Source organism: Berghia stephanieae, chromosome 4, assembly GCF_034508935.2.
Source record: "Berghia stephanieae isolate SIO BIC M18660-M18661 chromosome 4, UCSD_Bste_1.3, whole genome shotgun sequence".
Lineage (NCBI taxonomy): Eukaryota > Metazoa > Mollusca > Gastropoda > Nudibranchia > Aeolidiidae > Berghia > Berghia stephanieae.
Genome location: NC_088363.1, coordinates 27716906 through 27740825, shown reverse-complemented (window position 1 = coordinate 27740825; position 23920 = coordinate 27716906). Strand labels below are relative to the sequence as shown.

Genomic DNA, 23920 nt, shown 5'->3' with positions numbered 1-23920 from the left:
ATGACGTCACTCAGGCCTTTGTTATTGTTTTTGCCATCCGCGTTTGTGAGTTGTTCTCACTAAACTGTATTAACCAGACTATAAAAGTTCATGGTTACACAGAGTTTGTGTGTTGGTCCGTTATACTTCCGGATGGCAATGTTGTGAACTCCTTGGCCAAGCGCATTCTATCTATATAGAATACAGGTTTATTGTTGTTTTCTTGACTGTAGAGTCAAATTCGTGTGCGAAGGGGAATAACTGTGTTAAATGACGACTCGCAGTAGCTTTCAGTTCCATCGTTCCACCCATTATTCAAGTCAATTTCTGAGAATTTTCTCTCAAAATTGTTCAAAGTGTCAATGTCGATCATCATTGAATACATATTTATATAATTTTGTAATTCACCATGTTCAACGCGCTTGTTCATGCACTGTCTATTTTCCTAACAAGTCAAGGAACCAATTTTCCCGTCGTATCCATAACTTCTTATAGACCCTCAAAGCCATTGTTGCTTAATTTGAACTATTTAATTTATATAACGCTAAACATACCTACTGTAAAAATTACTGGATATCATCTTGCTAGAACCTTGATAATGTCAAAGTTTTCTTGTCCCCAAGCACTGCTTTCTTGAAAGAGGGATCAGAAAGTTTTTAAACACACACACACACACACACACACACATACATACACACACATACATACACACACACATACATACACACACACACACTTGAAGACACACACGCACGAAAACTTTTAATCTTGACAAGCTAAATTGTGTATTTGGAGGACTGGAGGCGGAGAGGAGAGAAGGTTATTAGGCAGGGGAAAGTGTATTGGTTTTTTATTTTTTTATTTTTTTTTTGTTTGTTTGTTTTATAATTATTTTTGTGATTATCTGAGGTTGCTTTCCTAAATTGATTCACCAGTAGTCGCAAGAATGGGAGAGATCTTCATTCAGTTTTTCGTCCAACCGATTCACGATCACGTGATTTGTTTTGTCCAACGATGAGATATTTCTTATTAATATGTAAACACACTGCTTTGTTTATGAAAGTTATACACATACCCATGGGCCATGGGCCAAGCGGATCAAAATAACATAATATTGTGATGTTCAAGGGTTCGAAAACAGTGAACATGTTTTATTATGTAGGTCATTTTGAGCACATTTTGCAATGTGACCAATGTCTTGGGTACCTACACGGAAATAATAATATAGATCAGATCGTCCCTCATTGCGCTCTCTTGAGTGTACTTGCTGTTTGGATTTAATAACCATGGTATTTCTGTATCAACTTATTACGACCTCGGCTTTTTATTCTTATTAAAGTGATAGGTAAGTGCATTTGAATATGAAAATTCTTTTGTTACGATTATTTTTTCAAGTTACTGATGTTTCTTTAAACGGCTGTTTGTTTGTTTTTTCGCAAGTTCTTAGCACTGGCTTCGGTTTGTTATTTAATTTTTCTATTATTATTATTTTTATTATAATTTATTATTATATTATCAATACCATAAAGGATGGGGGGGGGGGGGTCTTTTTTTTTCAATGGGACTTTTGCCCTTCACTGCTATGAACCTGTGGAAAGACTCCCCATTTAAACCAAGAAGAACGTTTTCTAATAACAGAAGTCGTAAGATTTTCTTCAGCTTTTCTTTATGGCCTGGATGTTTATATGTATAAATATTTAGGCACTGTTTGTAATGCGGGCGCGGGACACATTTGGAATTTCTCCCCTTAAGTGTGTTTTGTTAATATAATAAATAATAAAATTCCCTTTATTCATCCCGTGGGGGAAATTTGTCTCTTGGGTCTATTCCAAGGGAAGACTGGAATAACTTAGGCGCCAGCCGCAGTGTAGCGCCATACATTGAACTAGGGCGAGGTGGCTTGCCCGAGGACACACAGCGCAGCGGCGGGTGATCGAACTCGGTACCTTTCCGGGTACGAAGCAAAGACCGTACCGCTGGGCCTCGCTGCCACCCGAAGAAGGAGATGAAACGTTCTCCATTATTCTTTTCTATAATATACTATCGGCATTTTGTGGGGATCCCGAAATCTCAGTCGGTAGAGCACGCACTTGACACGCAAAGGGACTTAGATCAACCCTGGCTGATACGAGAATTTTTTCCTGCCCCCCCCCCCCCCTTTTTTTTTTTTCCCCTGTCGACCAAGCAGTGATTGGGTACCTGAGTCTGATAGATCTGGCGGAACGTACCATGCGATAAACTAGTGTCCTATCCAAAGGGTCGCAAGAAATTGCGATTGTCCGTTTCACGCAATTGATGCTATGCATTTAAGTAAAAGGCTCACAACATCCGCCATCTGGATATAACGTACCAACACACAAACCTATGAGTGACCTTGAACGTTTATGGTCTGATTGATATAATTTAGGGTTTTGAGTCCGAAAAGTTCCGTATTTAATATTACTAAATCAGTCAGTTCATTTGGAGGAGAAGAAAGAGCTAAGTTGATGCAAATTAAACGAACAGAATAGCTATCACTGTTTATTCCATTATTATGTTACAACTTTCTAATCGCTCTGGGTCTAACTTGGACGGGGAGGAAATTGTGCACCAGACCAGTGTGCGTTTGTATAAAAATGGTAGCAATAAATGATAACGATCATTTCAAGATAAACTGGAGCACTTTCTTCATCTTTTTAAAATTCTCTCTCTCTCTCTCTCTCTCTCTCTCTTTGTTCTCCTCTCTCTCTCTCTCTCTCTCTCTCTCTCTCTCTCTTCTCTCTCTCTCTCTCTCTCTCTCTCTCTCTCTCTCTCTCTCTCTCTCTCTCTCTCTCTCTCTCTCTCTCTCTCTCTCTCTCTTCTCTTCTGTCTCTCTTCTTCTTCTCTTCTTTTCTTCTTTTTCTTTTCTTTTTTTTTTAACCTCCATTTCTTTTTTTTTCCCCTTTTTCTTTTCCTTCTTCTGTTCTCTTTATTTTTCTTTTCTTTATTTATTTTTATTTATTTATTTATTCATTTATCTATTTATTTACCTGTTTATTTATTGGAATTTATTTTCATTCTTCTACAAGTACAGGCTCATTTATTTTACACACATTTTTAAAGATTAGAATCCTTTCAATGCCGGAAGTTGTAAATCTTTTAAGCAGAAAAACAGTTTTTGCTCTTTTCTTAGCTTTTGGGGATTCTTGACCAATTTGGTCATTTTGGTGGCTTTAGGCTCATAAAAAATGGCTGGAGAAGGTGGGGATTTTGACAGCTGGGAGGATCAAGCCGACAGTGGTGTATGTATACAATCAATTTACTAGATTTAACGCTGAAAATAATTTTATTACGAGTACAAATTTGAGTGAAAATACACATCCACTTTCGTCTTTTCTGGTTTTTACCCCGCTGAAAATTGTTGACAGTGACAGTGACTTCTTCACTCTTGACACTGACACTATCTACTAACTTTCTTAACTCAGTTGTTATTAAACTGGACCGGCCTTATGACTGATTTTTGTTTTTTTAATTCACTATTGTTTTGAGAGTAGAGTTCAGGTTAGATCTCACGTAACCAGGGTGAAAGTGACACTGACACACAACGACACCTAACAACCCTACATCACAACAACGGCAACGCCTTCTTTTCTTGTCTTGTACCTGTACTTGTGTTGGTTTCTCTATCATTGCTTTTAGCCATTGTTACTATTAGTATTATTATTATTATTAGTAGTAGTAGTAGTAGTAGTAGTAGTAGTAGTAGTAGTAGTAGTAGTAGTAGTAGTAGTGGTAATAGAGAGCTGAGCCGTTGTTACCAATACTTAGCTTCTCTATAACCAGGACAAATCATTCGTTTGGACAGAAAAATAAATAAAAACTTACCGCTTACCGTCAAAAGCAGTTTAGATTTGAAGCTACATTTGTTTTCTATCAAAAAACATTCGGTACTAGACAAACCTTGATGAATTTCAAAAGTTGTGTTTGAAATTATATCCTAAATATTTTTATGTTTCATTCCTCGCGAAATCGTGTTTTTTTTTCGTCTGTCCAATGGTTGGTGCCCCTAGTGCCAAGTGCCCTGCCGCCTGCCGCCTGCCGCGCAAAACAAAGGTTTTTTAAAAAGTTTATTGAGAAAAAGATACGGAAAAAAGTGTCCCTAGATAGGTATGCAATTTGGTGCATTAGTGCAGTAAAAATTGGTGCGCAAAATTAGCGGATGCGAGACTGTGTGTGTGTGTGTGTGTGTGTGTGTGTGTGTGCGTGTGTATGTGTGTGTGTGTCTCTTTCTGTTGTTTTTTTTCGGGAGTGCCTACGTACACGGTAACGGGGCATCTAGCCTCAGGATCTACGTACACGTAAACTGGTTTACCGTTGCAACACAAGCAATAGATGGTCCTCGCTGTCGTGACCGCGCGCGCTCGTGTGTGTGTGTGTGTGTGTGGTGTGTGTGTGTGTGTGTGTGTGTGTGTGTGTTATTTTTAAAAAAATCAAAACAATTTTAACCATTAATGGCGAGATTCCATCTTACACTCCCCAAACTCCAGATCTTAGTCTTAATGTTATCATTAAAAGACAAGCTTTGCGATGTATAGTTTAATTGAAGCCCGAGTCGAAATATACTCTTACTACTGCTCTCTTGGTGGAAACGATCTATTCTGCATAAGCAATCTGGAGAAAAAAATCAGTGTCACTGTAAAAGGTTAAAATTTCACGAAGTACGCACCGTGAACACCGCTGTAACAATCCTTTGATCTACGTCATCAGGCAACCCATTGTTTTTTCATCTTTTCCCATTCCCCCTTACTATCCCCCCCCCCCCCCCCCCATTCCCCCGCCCATCTCTCTCTCTCTCTCTCTCTCTCTCTCTCTCTCTCTCTCTCTCTCTCTCTCTCTCTCTCTCTCTCTCTCTCTCTCTCTCTCTTCTCTCTCTCTCTCTCTCTCTCTCTCTCTCTCTCTCTCTCTCTCTTGTCATAGTGTTATCCCTTCCCCTTCCCATCTCATTGTAAAATGAAAACGTTCTGCTGTTTGCAGATACATGTATGATTGTTTTGTTTTTTCTCTCTCACTAGGCATTTGAAAAAAAGCAAAAACCTGAAAAAAAAAACAAAACAACTTAACCTTTTAAAGGCGAATATCAATCTTACTTGGACCAAAAATAAAATCTTACCGTTTTCATCAAAAGACAAAAAACAAATTACAATTTAAAAACTTGAGCTTTTATATAGGGCAATATCCACCCAACGTGCTCAAAGCGCTTTTTATCAATATTCTTACTGCTCTTATGGTGGAAACGTTTTTGTTTTTCTGCGTTAAAAAAATAATATAAATGAAGACTATTATTTGAAAACAAAAAAAATCAGTGTCACTGGCAAAGGGTTAATTGCAGTACTCCTGCATCCTGTGAGACTCCTACGGCACTTGCTAATCATAAAAAAGGAAATAGCAATCAACAATACTAAGGTGAAAAAAAAAAAGAAGAAAAAAAAAGGTGGGGGGGGGGGGGGGGGGGAGCAAATCCAGTAGCAATGCAACCTTTTAGCGGCGAAATTCGATCTTTGACCTAACACCAAATCTTCTACCATCAAAAGACAAGTAACGGCAAAACGATTATAGACAATTGAAGTCCGAGTTGCGATAGTCTGACTGCTCTCTTGGTGGAAACGCTGTATTCCCCGTTAACAATAATAAAGATAAAAGCAAACTATTATCTAAAAGCAAAAAATTAGCTTCGCCGTTAAGGGGTTAAGAACACCTGCAACTGCTGCCAGCATCCTTGAGATGCTCTACGTCACCCAAGGTCACCAAGCGACACGTCTCCCTTTCGTCTTCATGCAACACCCCCCCCCCCCCCCCTCCCCCCTCACCCTCCACTCTCATGGTGGTGGTGGCGGCGGATAAAAAAGGCCTTTTTTTCTTTTATTCAATCAACTTGACTGCTGGTGGACCCTAGGCCTCTCTACAAGTCCAAGAAATAATACTCACTTTTTCTCTGCTCCAACGAAAATATCTACCCCTACCGGTCTAATTATTTGTAGCAGACGACAAATTTCTCAAAACGGTCACGTGACACTGTAAAAACAACACAGGAAGTCCATGAAAGCTTATTTACGGCATTTCCTTTGAACCGTGTAAACAATAAACAACAAAATTTCGTTTTCATTCGACTCAACGGGTCAGATTGGCCGGTATTTTTTTAACGAACTAAAGTTCTGAAAAATCAAAATGTTTCTTAGAAAGGTGAAAGATGCTAGTTTTTGAAACAGAGGTAGGTTTTTAAAAAAAATCTTTATATTTTACGTGAATGCATGCTCAAGGCGAGTTGGACGTGCAGCGGAGGTTGGTCGGCCAAAGGCGAGGCTCTCTAGTAGTAGTAGTGGTAATAGTATAGGGGGCGAAGTGGCCGAGTGGTTTAAGTTTAAGGCATTGCACTGTGATCCGGATGACCCGGGTTCGAGCCCCGCTTCAGGCACTTTCGTTGTTTTCCTTGAGCAAGATTATTAACCCCCAATTTGCTCACTTGGACAACATGGGTGATTCCTGTTGACATCAGACATCTTGTTTGATGAATTATCTATATTCCTTCGTGGAATGCCTAGGCGACGATGTCTTCTTATATGATATCGTGGCGCAAAAGGCATAATTTAAAAGAAATAAAAGTCGTAGTAGGAGTAGTAGTAGTAGTAGTAAAATAGTCAGTCTAAGTTGTTCTATTAGAATTAGAGTAAATTAGAGTATTAATCTAGTAGTATTAGAAGTAGAAGTATTAGTACACAACTTGTTGTGCCTGGTAAAGTTTACTAAGCCAATTAGAGAAAGAGGTTCTTTCTTACTCTTAACTCTAATTTCTCTTTGGGGATTGAGTTCGGGTCAGTAAAGTGATAATGATAACCCCTTAGCCCCTGGGCTACTATAACTATAAGGCCAGTGGCAGTTGTATTGAGGTTATGCCAACCAGTTTATTTGCTCACGTTTGCTTTCCAATTCAATCAATGAGTTTCTTTTGATGTTTTGAAGGGAGAGATGAACCTCAAAAAAGCAATAAATTTTCTCAGCTCACGTCTCCGTCTGTGCTAGATATAAGCTAGTAGTAGTAGATTATTTCCACTTTCATATTTTCAAAGAGGACATTTTTTTTGTAAATGTTAATAAAAAATTGAGACAAGTCTTGAATTGTGATTTTTTTTAGTTTAATAAAAAAATTTATGCAGACTTGACTAAAGGGTTAAACTGCCTAAATAGGGTTCACCACATTGAAAGATAAAAGTAAATGTTTATCAGTTTATTTTCAGAAGCATAAATATTCAGAATGGAAGAGAAAATTCATGCTCTTGATTGTCTTTACAAATGAACAAACTTGACTTGTTAGCATGAGCCGAGTAAGACAGGATATGACCATAGATAATTTTTTAAAAAGATATCATATCACACTTTAGGCAATGTTCAACTTATTGTTGATATGCCATCTCTTAAGGTTTTGAAAAATTATTGACATCATATATATTGGGTCTTCCATTTTCCAAATAAATCAACTGATACTGATAGCATTTGTGGCTCAGCTGTTCTGCGTATTGTCTTGAAGTGATTTTAGGCATGGTCAGCAATAATGTGGGTGACAAAACTCTACCATCTGTATTGTATCCTTGGAAGACACTTAACTTTTATTACACCACTCGACTCACATATGGGAATCAGTGATGAGAACCTGGCTATAAAGACAGTTAATAATATTTTAAGAGTTTGTACAAAATTGGTGCCTAACTGGAGGCAACTTGCTCTGTATAAAATGGAAATTTGATTCAAGGGAATAGATGATAATGTGGTAAATCCGTAGAAATAAACTTTTAAAATTAATTTTCAAATGTTAATATATTTATTATTTGTTTATCTCTTTGATGATTGAATGTTATATTTGTATTAAGTAATCTTTTCATTTATTTCTTTTCAAAATACAAAAAAAAAAAAAAAATGACCCATGAGATGAATAAAGAATTTATTTGTTTATATTAACATTAAAGGTGTGCTTTTGAGACATGCTCACAAACTTATTTACATTTGGCTTTGTTTTATAGATGTCGCCTCTTTGTTGTTTTGAAAGTTCTTGACATAGAAAATATAATGTGAATTATTGTCTTTAGCCGGGTTCTTTATTTGGGTTTTTTTTTTATGTGTACATGTTATATTTATGTTTTCAACTATAATTTGCCTTTTCTTCCTCTAGCTGTTTGACAAGAGATTGGATGAAATGTCTGCTGAAATTCGACAAACAGAGAAAAAGAAGATGTGAGCAATTTGTGTATTTTTAAATTGTATGCTATTGCTTGGCTCTTTTACTTTTACTATTATCCTTCAATTGCACATTTTAAGTAGCTTACTCTCCCCCCAGACAAACACATCTGTGATGTAGTAAAGTAAAGAATAACTTAACGTAACATTTTGTGTTATACAGGGTTATACCACATATTATCATTACAATGTAGTACAAATAATTTTTGTTATAGTTTGTATTTTAATGTTAAATGTCTACTGTAAATCAGAATTGACTTTTGTCACATCACAAGTCACAGCAAATATTGTTGCTTGTTCATCCTCTGAGTAGATTAGCTATTTCATGTCAATGCAAAAAATTATTGAGTTCTCATGTTTTATTTTTCAATGTATCTTGAATGTCTATTTCTCTCAATTCTAGCTTGACAAAAGGTACAGTGGTTTTATCAGATGATTCTGGCTCCACTCAGTATCAACCCCAGGTCAGGATTTTAAAGCGTGATGCTAAGGCCCCACCTCCAGAAACTCCTCCGTAAGCAAGATTAATTATCATTGATTTTTTTACTTCAATCAAATCTGTTTATTTAAATTCTGTATTTCTAACATCTCCATATGAGTTTTAACAGTTTGTACCAAACTAAAAATGTTGGTGAAAGCATTGCAATGGGTAGTCAATAAGTTCTAATTAAACCAAGAATTGATTCTGTTTATACTTGATGGTAAACAATCTTTATTCATTCTAATTAAAAGAAATTATTTATTTCTGAATCTTTGGATTAACGTTTGCTGTGTTTTTCTTAATGGTAAGCCTACACACATTTTACTGACTGTCATATGCATTAATAAATTTCTATTATTTATACATTAAAAAAAAAGCATACACTCTATTACTGTACTTAAACATTTTAATTTGTTTCATGATCTGGAACTTCATGTTGGGAGCTCAATAAAATTTTATCTGACAGGGTCATATCAGATTGATACTTTGATTGTGGAGGTCAATATTTAAGTCGTCAGTGTAGGTTGATTCATTAATTTTGATATTATTTGGTCTAATTGCCTATCATCAGAATTAGAGCTCTTGTCATTTTATTTTTTTTTAGTTTCATACACATTTTTTATAAACCTTACGCATTTTGTGTACACATTTACATGTGTTAGGGTTGGCACTACTGATATTGAATCTTAAACTTAAAGATAGCATAATGATGTAAATTGTTGTATCTCCCAATTATAAAGGCCTTCGTCAGCATCATCTAAAACCAATAAGAGCTTGCAACAGAGAGAGGCAGAATATGCTGAAGCTAGAATGAGAATATTTGGATGTGTTGCCCCTGAGGAAGAAGCAGAACCTGAGGCAAACTCAAATGGAAATGAGTGTGATGAAAATAATAGTTCTCAGATGATACAAGGGTATGTTTTCCATGATGGTTTTATAGTAGTCCAGTAGAGTTTGTGGAGCTGTAGCTTATCCCCCTGTTTATGTAGAATTGTGTTAAACCGACAGTCACACTTCACGGCGTCTAATCTGCACTATAAATCTGACCGTTTAGTTTCCCGCTGTTCCGAGCGCCGACGTAACCTCACCCGACAGGTAACCGGGGTCAACAGCGGTCAGCCGATATCAATTCCCAGAACGTAGATTTGGCGTGCATTGGGTGATACCAATGGATGATTTCCGTACCAATTAACCTCACGATCTTCGTGACGATGCAATTCCACCCAAATGCAAAGAATTCTCGCAGACCTCCTCTTTCCATCGGTCCAATTTTTATTTCAATATCTCCAGTACTTATTCCACAAGCCGTGATTCAAATTCACATATTTTTCTATAACATTTAAATAAAATTACTTGTAATTACCTCAGGATTCTAAAAAAACGTTGCTATAAACTTTAAATTTTTTTTGGTGTGATTCACAAGGCACAAGTTTTACTACGAAATGAGGTAAGTTTCATTTACTCTTCAGTTTTCATTATTTTGTAATGATTATTTTTCCGCGGTAGGTCAGGTAATAATGATATTACCTCTTTAGCCTTGTTATTGAAACGTAATATTTCGCTGCGGTTTTATTGTTAATTGTATTTTTATTTTTTATTTTTTTCAATGATGAGTTAATTTGATTTTTAAATTGCATAATTTGAATTATCTTGCTAATGTTTAATTTTAAATGACATTGTGTGTTGGGCCTCAACTTAGCTCAACTGCTTGTTAGAATTTTCCTGCCCCCCCCCCCCCCCCCCCCCCCCCCTTTCTTTCACCAAATTGGGTGAAGTATTTGGTGTTTCTTTTTCCAAATTTTATGTACGCTGTTATGTATGCATGGATATGAGAAGTAATACAGAGTGTTTTAAAACTCATTTTATTCATTAATTCACTATATCATTGCTTACATCGCTCAGTCAATTTGAATTTTCTCTTACAGCATGGACCACACAATTGCAAGTCATAACCAAGCAGTGAATTCATTATGTAGGACATGTCGTGGTATGCTTTGTTTAACACAGAAATAGAAACGTGCCCGCAAGAAACCATTTAAATGTTCAAATTATTCTAATAACATTCTTTTAGTCTATGGGACTGACACGGCATTGGACAAGCAAGGAGCACACTCATAATTTATGTGTAAAAAGTACACATTATAAAGCACATTGAACACACGACTCATTAGCTTCTTTGTATTTTCTCATTGCCAAGACGCTAATAATAAATAAATCAACCTTGAAACGGGTTGCACTTGCATGTTTGATATCGACAGAGTAGAATATAACAACAAACTCCAAAACGCAGGAGAGACTTTCAAATCTCATGCACGAGCCACTCACCCTCAGGGATGGTCTTATTGCCTCTGAATTGGACAGAATACCGCATTACACAACAGGCTTACCACAGCAGATCATTCATTGGCAACCACTGCCACAAATACTAACAAGAAAAAGTCTACACTTACAATTATCCAACAAACAAAGAACTGCACCCACGACCCACTCATCATTGACGACGCTTGCAGTATTGGATTAATTTTCGACAATATAAACAAGGCCTATAGTCATGTGCACAACTTTATTTCACACACAAAATCGATCAAAGCAGACACGATCCAATATATTCAAAGTGCAATAAAACATTACACGGATACATACAGAAAATATTTTCCAAACAAAATAATCCCAAAACAACACCTCCTTGAGTACCAGTGCATACCACACATCACTCAATATAAGTTTGGACTTAGACTTCTTGGAGAACAAGGCACAGAGACCTGTCACCAAACAACAGCAAAATTGGAAAAAAAAAGAGCATCCGGCATTATCAATGATATGAATAAAATGCGATTTGTCATCAACGCAATTCAGTTAAAGACCAGCCCCAAACTACACTGACGAGTTTGAATGCTCGTAGCGGATATATTTGTGTTGAGGAAAAATACGTTTTTTGTGAGAAGTATTTACATCTTCTCTTTATAATACATAAAATTCAGACAAATCCATAGCAACGTTTTTTTTTCTCTAATTTTTGAAATGTTGCACCCGCTATATTTTTTGTGTAATTTGTTACCGTTCATTGATAACTTATATTGAGAAATCTAGTAATACTATGAAAAAATAAAAAACACACAGTAAAAGTAGAAAATATAAACTTTTATACCAAGTAGTGATATTTCAACTCATTCAATATGGGTGTCTAACAGACAATAAAACAAAACATTGTTAAATTGAGTGAAACGGCAATCCCCGTTAGGTAAATTCCTCTCGGTGATTGACCGCTCACCGTGACCGGGTCAGCAGGTGTCAGGAACGGGATCCCGTCTCAACTAAACTGTTGTCGTTGTGTACGCTGTGACTTGCTTGCTACTCTTTGGATAATATTAGTCTTATCTCAGAATACTTTCCACAATATTTAGCAGGCGAGAGGGTTGTTCAATGATTCTGACTTTACGCTGGATTGATATCAGTCCATTTGCCTGTGAAACAAGTGCTCTCCTTTAGTTATCGGGATCCCTGGTTCTATAGTTGGCTTCTTTATTCAGAATAATTATATCATTCATTTGGCTCACTAGAATTAACAAAAAAAAAATGATTTTGTTATGTATTAATATACATATGTCAAAAGAGGTTGCTATGTGAATATGGAATTAAGGGAAATTAATAATGGAACTAAAGACAGATAAATTGTGAATTGTACAAGGTTGTTTGTTTTTGTTTTTTGGGGGGTTTTTTTTTGGGAAGGGGGGGGGGGGGGGGGGGGGGTTATCTCTGTGATACCATATAATTATATGTTATCATTTGGGAAATGAATTTCATTTCAAAAAATGTTTCTAAATAATACATTCAATAATAAGGACCTTTCATTGGAAATATAATCAGATGAATAAAACAGGTCTTGTTGTCACTGAGTAGTCAAATAGACAGAGTTGCCATTTGTGACCTTCTCTGTATGCCTTTTGTGGGATGATCTCATCAAATTAAAGTAGCCTTTAGATTTTAAATCTTCACTGGGATTTTTATTCCACCCCACTCTCCCCGGGATTTGTAAAGCAATCATATTGAATTTCATATTGATAACTTTGTTTGAACACTAGTGATGGGGTTTGGAATTTTACTCATTACCCTGATGGCAAATCGTTAAAGTAATTTTTCTCTTCCGTAAACCCCTATCACAGACAGGCTTGAAAACAGAAGTGTTAAATTTCTAGATATCACAAAAACGAATTTTGTTTAATTTTTAGATTAATTATAATAATGATGATGATGTACATTTAGTATAGCTCTTTCTGTGCAATTGCATCTCAAAACGCTCTACAATAAAAATACAATCCATTGAATCAGCATAGAATTATACAACAAAACATAATTAGCACAACACAGATTACAAGATTATCATATAAGACCTATGAGTGAAAGTATTTTTCGAATAAGAATGTTTTTAGATGTGTTTTGGATGTTTCCATTGTTTGCTTTTCTCTGATCTGCCTGGGCAGAGCTTTCCAGACTTTTGGACAAAAAAATTTGAAGGAGCGAACACAAAAAGTTTTGGGATTTTTATTTGGTACGATTTATAATGTGGTGTCGCTGGAGCACTTTAAGAGGCGAGAATTTTACTTCTTTTTAATCATGTCCAAAAGATAGTGGGGGACAAGGCCGTTTAAGCATTTAAAAACAGTGGTCGAAATTTTATATTAAATCCATGTTTTGACGGGAAGCCAGTGCAAAGTTGCCAAAGGGGGAGTATCGTGGTCAGTTTTTCTTCTCATCAATACAATTTTAGCAGCTGAATTTTGCACAGACTGTAGATTTCTGAGACTTGTCAGGCAGACCAGGGAGAAGTATGTTACAATAGTCCATTTTAGACAACTAGAGAAACCATGAGCTGTTTTGTAACATCAGTTATATAGTTTTCCGAATTGATTTTCTTTTTGACAGCTCGAAATACATGCTTTTGCAGAGAGCACTGATCTGCTTGCTCATAGAAAATTTTCCTCGAAAATAACTCCAAGATTTCTCACATTTTAGATGGAATTACTTTAGAAGGCTAATTGTAGAAAAGTAAACGTGGCTTCATTTTTTATTTTAAAAAGTCAAAGCACTGAACAAAATTTGAATAACTTCTCTAAATAACAAAGTACATGAATGATTGAGCTTTTATATAGTGAAATATCCACTAAATGTGCTCAAAACGCTTAACAATAGCCTTGTATTTGCTAAGCATTTTGACCAAGCTCAGGTTCGATGGAGATGTTTTAATAACATTTTTTGTTTATGAGTTGTGTTGTAACACCATGACACTCAAGAGTCTCACCTAAAGGTCCCTGGTTCCAGCCCTGCTGTGGGCAGCGCACAGTTGAATCTTCAAATATGCTCTTTACTCACATTTTCTCACCATTCTAGGTTATAAAATGAGCACCAGGCCAGAATTAGTCTGCCACCAGCAAGGACAAATGTACACCACAATTACTCCTTTTTCCCCTCCGCAATCTGAGCATGGAACAGACTTACCGCTGATGCTGCAGAAGCTGCTTCTATTCGTACGTTTAGACAAATTAAATAAGTCACTAGAATGAAATTATATAAACTATGTTAACTGTGGAGTGTTCCCATACTCCGGGTTACCACAGAATTGATGATGATGATGATGATATCGTTAACAGTTGTTTCTTTATGAAAGAAATTGTGACAGCATCTTACAATCATCAAACATAGTGCGTCATCCTATATTTCAAGTTTTGTTTTTGGCTTACAATATTCGTAAAGTGCTTTGACCGCATTTTAGTGCATATTGCATTACATAAAAGCTCACAATAAAAAAAAAGTAAATTAAAAAAAAATTAAATCAAGTAGCGCGCAGGTCCAATATTGAGGACGAGCATAACTGAGTCAGTGGGGCGACGGTCCAGTATTGAGGACGAGTTGGCTTGACGCCAAGCGTGCCAGTCCATTATTGAGGACAAGATCAACCCGTTTATGAATGGAGCTGTTAACCTTTCTATATTTAGAAATGCAGTAAAAATTTAATTGATTCTGATTGGTCAATAATTTAGCTATGTCCTTCAACTTGTTGAAGGCAAGTTAGTGGCCTTTCAAGTCATAAACGAAGCCAACAAAGAGCCCCCCCCCCCCCATGCCCCTACCACGCTGTTTTGCATGCTCTGGTCATCTGTTACATCTCAAACAAAGGACACAAAGAAATAATGTTACCCACGTGTGTGTGTTTGTAGAAAATTCCTTTATTACATGTGTGCATCTGTACGTGGGCTCTTGGTGTGTATATGGGTGTGTTAGACGAAAACTAGGCTAATGTGTGTAGCGATAAGGTGTAAAGCCTTGCTCCCTCTCATTCCACCACTCAATTGTTCGTAATAGAAAGATGACTGTTGCAGGTTTCATAAATTCTTACTAAGTTTGCTCTCTCAATAAATATCTTATTTCCCTTTAAGAAAATGTAAAGGTTGTACCATAAATTATTGCTATTAGCTCAAAAAAGTATATTTTCTGGGATGGGTGTAAATATTGAAAAACTGCTAGGCGAGCTGCCATTGTTTCAACTGATCAGCTGTAGCAACTAGGCACTGTCCAGAATAGCTTCCGGAATGCAAGGCCGCGTCACTTGAGTTAACCTCTTGCACTGTTTTGAGACTGCATCTGTTTTATCTATTTTTCTTTTCAATTTCATCAGGGTCCCCCAGATTTTCAAAGCTAACAATAATGTAGTCCCTGTGATACGCCAACCTAGAGGCCCAGACGGTACAAGTGGTTTTAACAAACCTGATCATACATAACGGCATTCCCAAGATGGCAATGTAGTATATGGTATTGTACAGATTGTTGAATAATGTAAAGGTTATATATATATATATATTGTTGACATGATGTGGACATTGCTTATAATGGATGAGTTTTATTTTATGGATAGAATGTGCAATTGTAAGATATGTGAAGGTTTGCTTGTTATATATAATATTGACTAGGTATAAATTATTTGCAGGTCAAAGGTCAGTGCTTGCAGGAAGATATGCTCTAGAATCAGCTTATCTAATTATTGTACTAATAGAGGTATGACTTATTGTCAAAATTGAAAATATATGTTTGGAACACAAACAATTTTCTTGGTGTTAGTTAACATGACACAATAATAATATAATAATGATAAACACTTATACTTCGCATCTATCAATGGACATTGCTCTGAGCGCAATCATACAACCTTGATGTCATGGTTTTCATATACTGTCACAACCGCCATCATTCTCAATATCGTTTGTACCATAATCCTCTCTACTACCATCCTTATCATTTAAGCAGTTGCAGATTTGCCAATATAATCAGGTTATGAGGCTGAGACCAGAGGTTTTGTTTTTTTTTGTAAAATTCGACACAAAGGGACAGTGATGCTGTATATAATCTTTAAAATGGTGTCGAATTGCTCTAGTATTTATCGGCTGCTCCAACAGCTGGAATATTGACTAATGAACTGAGAGATTGTCCTTTCTAAACTTTAACAGGAATAGACTTTCAAAGTGTCTAAATAGTTAAGACAAAGTGGTACACTTTGGGAAGCTTTCCTGCTATTTGTTTGGTGTCAGTCTTTTAATCTTTAGCTCATTTATCTTTATTAAACTTGCTACAAAATTAATAATGATAACCAAACCATTTCGTAATTTGTTTTCAATTTAATATTGTAGATTGTTGTCATTTTGTGTTGAACATCTTTAAAATTGATCTTATGTCACAGCGTCTTTTATTATATTTTAAGGGGCAATGACACACCTATTTATTTTAAAGCGATAATTAATGTAAGTAAAGGTGGTAACCATTCATTATGGGTTAATAAATCATTATAGTTCAAAAACAAACTGTGGAGCCGCGGTTACACATAGCTCTCCAAATTTGGTCCTGCAGGCTTTGATCCTTTTATTTTTGAATGTGTGGTTGGAGCTATATGATTTCATCTTATAATATTGAGCCTTGGCCAGAAGCTGGGTTCCTGGCCTCCCATAGAGGGCAGGGAGGTACTTACTGTGTCTTTTAGCGGGTGGTTGGATGGGAGCATCACCCTTGAATCGTATACCTATGATGTTCGCATAGGTGTACGATCCGATGGTGATGTCGTTTCTTCTTCTCTTTACTAGCCTATCCTGCTTCTTTGGTTTGTGATTGTATTTTTGACAGGGGATATTTTATTTCTGTAAATCTTCTGCCTGTTTGTTCTTGGTTATTTATAATTTAGCTTATGATATCTTGAGGTTATGATTTTGATTTACATTTGTACTATTTTTGTTAGATTGCTTGTTTTTTTTTTGTTTCAGCGGCCTCTCATATAACCTCAATTGTGTTGGAAGAGACCTAAAGCAACAAACAAACTGTGTCTTTTATCCCCCTATATCTGCTGTCTTTGTCTTGGAATGAGATTACTTGGTTTTGTCCTGGCTCTGGCTGGGAAGGAAGCAGTCAAATGTATAGTTAAAGTTTTGGGAGATGATATTTTTTGTCTTGTAAATCATCTCTCTGTTTTGTATTGTATTAATTTTTTGTTTTATATATATAATAATTTGTAAACATTTGAGTGTATTCCTCGTTAAGTGGTGACCTGTGCTTGTGTCTGGATGAGACTTTTAAGTGATCTCAAACTGAGTACTTTGATAGTGTGCTCTTGGAATCTACATGTGTTTCCTATTTGAATCAATTCCCCTTTGTCTTACTTTTTCTTGGGTGCATTAATTGTCCTTTTACAGGCGCTGATATATTCTTAATGTGTTTCAAGCGCCGTATAACCCTCAAAAACAACAAAACAGAAGCTGGACTTCAACAGCTTGCACCATGTCCGTATGTGCCAACCCTTCTGCTTTTCCTTTCAGCCATTCTGCTATTGTCTTTAAAATTCAGATTTTCCATGGTGGTTGGTGATAGTGGTAAATAAATTACAAAATTTCTATATTTTGTCTCAAATCTTCTCGTATCTGACGTTCTGGTTCCACTTTTGGAATGTGAAGGGTTGGCAGATCTGTATATTGTTTTGTTGTCATAACTGATCATGATTAAATCTTCATTGCCTACATAGCTACTCATAGATACATTAATAGTTAAAGAGATGCCTGCATATGATTGGGGTCTGGCAACCCTCCATAACGAACTGTAAAGGCACTCTTTTTTTTTTTTATTGCTGTCTCTTTTTCCCCATTTCATTCCAAATTAATTTATTGTAAGTTGAAAATCTGGCATGGTCAATATGATGGCATATCTGGCAAAGGCTCAACTACAATCGTTATCTATTCAACATCATTTTAAGAATGGTTTGCATGCCTGGTTATATATGACGTGTTGTGTTTTCATAAATTGCAGTTTTTGTCTGATTACAGTATCGGTGTTATGCTTATTATATATTTTTTTAAAGAATTTGTAACGATAATTTTATGTCAGACACAAAATAAAATTGTTGTGTCAACAGATTCTCAATCAATCAGTATTTTTACAGTCTTGTACAGTTGATATCAAAATGACTTGTATTTTAAAAGAGAGGGTGGGGGGTTGTAGTCATCAAGGTGATGTGGTACACACCCACTATCCAGACCAATCCTATACTGTTGAAGCTTCTTAATTGAAGATAGAAATGGCACTAAATCACTAAATGAATAGTTCTGTTTGATTACTGGTTGGGACCTTTTCTTTTTCCTTTCCCTTTTTTTTTCTTATTTTTTTTTACCACCAGTCCATCGTTCTTCTTGCACATTGATAACCGAGTCCAATTAGATGTGGCAAAGGTAAGGGTCAAGTTTTCATTGTACTAGAAATTTTGTCATGACTTTCAATTTGAAGTTGCGGATAACTGACATATTTATGTCACTATACAGGGTTTTGTCTAAAATGTATGCTTTTATAGTTAGTTTTTTATTACAAATGCTATATAGGAACAAAAATTGGGACTGGCACAATGTCGCTATCGAGAGAATGTGGTTATAATGGATGTCGTTATAAGTGGGTTGCACTGTACAATCATGAAGAGCTTAAAGCTGAGAAACGATGGCAATGCAGACAGTGAATGCAATTTGCCAGTCTATAGTTTATTAAATGGGTCTTTTACATTGTGACATGATCATTTGAGATATATTTTGTTTCAAATTTTTAAACTGTTTAAAGGTTGATGTCCCTCTTCCATTGCACAGCTTCATTTTTATTAAGATTACCTAATACAATGTTTTTTTAGAATCAGGAATGTATGTACTTATATATTTGTGTATATCAGTATTTGTGACATGTGTATATGTGTGTGGTAGTTCCCATGATACTGGCTTAAACAGTGTTAGGATCAGGCATTCAAGGTGCTACTTAGTCTTCTTTATTAACTCAACTAAAGGCTATTTAAGCCATTTAGGTAGATAGAGGGTAATGATATTAAACAACAATTGACACTTAAACAATTTTTTTTTTCTTTTGGATGATTGCTTCAAGGTTGAATATTTAGTTCTAGGTTCACATCCTTTTTGAGCATGACGTATCATACTCTAGTCGATCATGTTTTTGAGTAATGGAATACCATTTTTTATTCTCAATGAATTTCTATTTCTTTTTTAAGTTTTCTAATTTTACAAACTTGGTGGGGTTCCTGACCTCCCATAGTGGGCAGGGAGGTACTTACTGTGTCTTTTATCCCCCTATTTCTGTTTACCTATATGCTTTCTGTCTTTGTCTTGGAATGAGATTACTTGGTTTTGTACTGGTCCTGGCCGGATACACTGGCTGGAAAGCAAACCATCAAATGTATAGAGTTTTGGGAGATGATAATTTTTTCCTTGTAAATCATCTCTTTGTTATGAACTGTATTTTTTATTTTTTTTGTTTTACATATATTGTAAACATTTTAGTGTATTCCTCTTAGTGGGGACCTGTACTTGTGTCTGGGTGAGACATTTAGGTACACTGATAGTGTGCTCTTGGAATCTACATCTGTTCCTTATTCGAACTAATTCCCATTTGTCTTGCCTTTTCTTGGGTGCTTTTATTGTAATTCTAGAACTTTTTACTATTCCATTTCCTTCCTTTTTACTGGTTCTGATATGACCTAAATGTGTGGCAAGTGCCGTAAAACCCTACAAAACAAACATAATTTTACTGATTTGTTTTTAAAAGGGATTTTTAAAATATTTTCAGTGGGTCTGTTATAGGGTAAGGGATACAAAAGAGCACATATTTCTTGGGAGTAATAAAGAAATATGAATATAACAGCTTCAAAAATAAACAAAATACCAAATGGAATGTTTCGGGCTCAAAACTCTTCTTCAGTCAACAACAAATGAACTTTGAAAACATAAATACATAAGGACATTCCAAGAACTTAGTACTTTCTGTAATAAGATCTTAGAATGTTTTAGATCTTATTACAGAGAGGACATGCCAAATATTTCTCTGTCGTCCATCCGGTTTTTAAGTAATGTTTTCATTCATTTTATTGGCTGAAAAAGGATTTTGATCCCAAAACGTTTTGGTATTTTGCTCATTTTTTTAAGCTGTTGTATTCATTTTTGTTTATTACTTTTAGGGTCCATAACTTCTAGCCGCTTAGTACCATATTTTTTGGAGTGAATATTTCAAGTAAAAATGCTTCCTGAATTTCACTTAGATCACCACAGTCTAATAATTGATTTGTAAAATTCCTGTTTCATTTTCTTGATAATTGTCAGTGAAAATAACGTTCACTAATATATGGAATTGCTATCTGTTTTGTCTTACTTTTTTAAAGTTCCAATATAGGTGAAAACTGGTTTTGAGGAAAATGGCTAAATCTATAAATTAGATTAACCAAAATCAATTACTTTTTATAGTTTTTATTCATATTATTGTAAAGAAATGAGATATGTTACTAAATAGTGGTCTATGCTGCGTCTTTTCCTGACCTCCCATAGCGGGCAGGGGGGTCCATACTGTGTCTTCTATCCCCCTATGCCTGTTTTCCAACATGCTTTCTGTCTTTGTCTTGGAATGAGATTACTTGGTTTTGTCCTGGCCCTGGCCGGAGTCCTAGCTGGGAGGGAAACAGTCAAATACATAGTTATTGTTTTGGGAGATGATATTTTTTTCCTTGTAAATCATCTCTCTGTTTGTTATTTTGAAAGTATAATGTAAGGATTTGAGTGTATTCCTCTTTGTTGGATTTTGTATTGTGTCTGGATGAGACTTTTAGGTGATCTCAAACTAAGTACTTTGATAGGGTGCTCTTGGATTCTACATCTGATCCCTATTTGTTCCCACTTCCCCTATGTCTTACCTTTTCTTGGGTACTTTAATTGTAATTCTAGAACTTTTTACCATCCCATTTTCTTCCTTTTTACTGGCGCTGATATAACCTAAATGTGTTGCAAGCACCGTAAAATCCTTAAAAACATAAACATGCTGCGTCTTTGCCTAAAAATAGATGTATCATGGTTTTTCTTTTACCCAGAGCCCTGTTCCTTGGAGCTTCTGGCATTATTACTATTACTTTCATAACTGATGAACTACAGTTTCTTAGTGCTTTCGTCAAGCATTCTGGGTGGGGTACCTGACCTCCCATTGTGGGCAGGGAGGTACTTGTGTCTTCTAGCCCCTGTATCTGTTTTCTAATTGCTTTCTGTCTTTGTCTTGGAATGAGATTATTTAGTTTTGTCCTGACCCTGGCCGGAGTTCTCGGCTGGGAGGGAATCAGTTGAATGTATGGTTATAGTTTTGGGAGATTATATTTTTTTGCTTGTAAATCATATCTCGGTTCTGTACTGTTATTTTTATTTTTTTTTATTTTTAAAATGTAATTTGCAAACATTTGAGTGTGTTCCTCTTAGTGGGATCTTGTACTGGTTTCTGGGTGAGACTTTTAGGTGATCTCAAACTAAGTACACTAATAGTGTGCTCTTGAAATCTACATATGTTCCCTATTTGTACCATTCCCCTTTGTCTTACTATTTCCCCAAGTCCTTTTAGTGTCGTAAAACCCTTAAAAACAAACAATAGTCAAGCATCAGTTCTGTGATGCTTTGCTCTGTTTGTTAGGTTGTCATACTTATAATTGAGAACTACTGGGTGGGGTTCCTGACCTCCTATAGTGGGCAGGGGGGTACATACTGTGTCTTCTATCCCCTTATATCTGTTTTCCAACATGCTTTCTGTCTTTGTCTTGGAATGAGATTACTTGGTTTTGTCCTGGTCCTAGCCAGATGCCTTGGCTGAGACGGAAACAGTCGAATGTATAGTTAGTTTTGGGAGATGATATTTTTTTCATTGTAAATCATCTCTCTGTTAGCACTGTATTATGCTTTCTTTATATTATATATGATTTGTAAAACATTTGAGTGTGTTCCTCTTAGCGGGGACCTGTGCTTGTGTCTGGATGAGACTTTTAGTGATCTCAAACTAAGTACTTTGATAGAGTGCTTTTGGAATCTACACCGTTTTCTTATTTGAACCAATTCCCCTTTGTCTTCCCTTTTCTTGGATGCTTTATTGTAGTTCTAGAACTTTTTACTATCCCATTTTCTTCCTTTTTACTGGTGCTGATATGACCTTAATGTGTTGCAATCGCCGTAAAAACATAAAAACAAATTTAGAACTACCCATAGTGGGTTGGGAGGCCATGCATATGTCTTCTATCCCCCAATATTTCCTTTTTCAAGTTGCTTTCTGTCTTTGTCTTTGAATGAGATTACTTGGTTTTGTCCTGGCCCTGACCGCAGTCCTTGGCTGAACTGAGTGGGAAACAGTCAAAAATTGCTTTATGAGATGATTTTTTCTTATAAATCATCTTTCTGTAGTTTATTGTTATAGTTTTTGCTTTGAATAATATATCTTGTAAACGTTGTATTCTTCTCAGTGGGATCTTATGCTTGCATCTGGATAAAACGCTTTTGTAATCTCAAACTAAGTACACTGTTAGTATCTTCTTGGAAATCTACTCTGATACTCTATTTAAACCACTCCCCTTTGTCTTACTTTTTCTTATGTAAATTGTAAATCGAGAATTTTTACTATCCCTGTTTCTTCCTTGTTACTGGGTCTGAAATGACCTAAGTCTGTGGCAAACACCCTAAAACTCATCTGAAGTTTACGAATTATTTCATTTTCTCTATAATCAATTATATATGTGGTACCAGGGTATCAATTTTATTGTATTTTTTTTTTTTGTAGGTAGCATGCATTTGTGTTTCAGTAAAAGTGCAATAAGTTACTGTTTGTGTATGTGTGTATGTGTCAAGTTGATTGTAAAGACCCTAAGGTGCTTTCACATTATGAGTGATATTATGAGGTAATGACAGGAAAGAAAGGCAATGATTTATGCTCTGAAAGGCAAAGATTATTACTGTAAACAAAATGCTCCTTATATAACGGATATTGTTGGAAATTTAGTTAATCATATTGTCTTAACGCTGATAATATGTTGAATCAGAACGAGGATTATACTGTGAAGTCATACGGAGGAAAATTGAAGACTGCAGTGGTGAATGTAATTGATTTGATCTCTTTTGTTCAGTTCTGCTACTTATATCATGACATTGAAGTGATGTCGCAAAAGTCCTCGAACGAGAAAAAGTGGAAAAATCTGTATGTGTTTATAACAGTGATATAACATATTGTGCCTGATCATAAAACTGTAACAGAGTTGTGATGTGGAAACAATTTTTTCTGTCACTTTTTTTTTCTCTTGAGTGTAAATCTACCTATGTAATGTGGCTCCTCTTTTTTATTAATTTCCAGATCATAAAATTGTGTCATTTGGTTTTTCCCTTAGTATTTTGCTTCCACCTGTACTCTTATTTCAAAGCTCAAAATCCTAAAAGATTAACAAAAGGTTAACATAATATGTATCAGTGTTAATTGACCATTATTTAATTATTTTTTTTTGTTATTCATTAAAATTTAGCTATTGCATTCCTTTTTTGTTCATTATTATGGTTTTTATGCGACAGGGCCTTTAAAATCGTATCCCTTATTCTCTAATAAAGAGGAAGAAAAAAACAAAATCATTATGCTTGGGTTTCCAATTAACGGCGTTTTTAATCACATTTTTACCATTCTGCGTGGGGTCTTTTGACCTTCCGTGGTGGGCAGGAGGTCACTTGCTGTATCTTATATCCCCTATATATGATTTTTGAGCTGCTTTCTATGTCTCGACTTGGAATGAGATTACTTGGTTTTTGTCTTGGCCCTTACTGGAGCCCTTGGCTGAGAGGGAAACAGTCATATGTATAGTGTTGGTTT

The 23920-nt window shown here is 35.8% G+C and overlaps 1 protein-coding gene across 2 annotated transcripts; it reads left to right on the top strand.

Moving 5' to 3' along the window:
• The first annotated feature begins 1234 nt into the window (after positions 1-1234).
• Positions 1235-23682, top strand: LOC144970354 (SUZ RNA-binding domain-containing-like). Of its 2 annotated transcripts, none has more exons than XM_078909905.1 (5): positions 1235-1324; positions 8159-8220; positions 8627-8737; positions 9445-9618; positions 15378-15592. In XM_078909905.1, the coding sequence occupies exons 2-5, from the start codon at positions 8183-8185 to the stop codon at positions 15478-15480; spliced, it is 426 nt and encodes a 141-aa protein (XP_078766031.1). In that variant the 5' UTR covers positions 1235-1324; positions 8159-8182; the 3' UTR covers positions 15481-15592. The 2 variants fall into 2 exon arrangements, with proteins under 2 accessions (XP_078766031.1, XP_078766030.1); XM_078909904.1 differs by lacking the exon at positions 1235-1324 and adding an exon at positions 3084-3239 and having other exon boundaries at positions 15378-23682.
• The last annotated feature ends 238 nt before the right edge of the window (positions 23683-23920 follow it).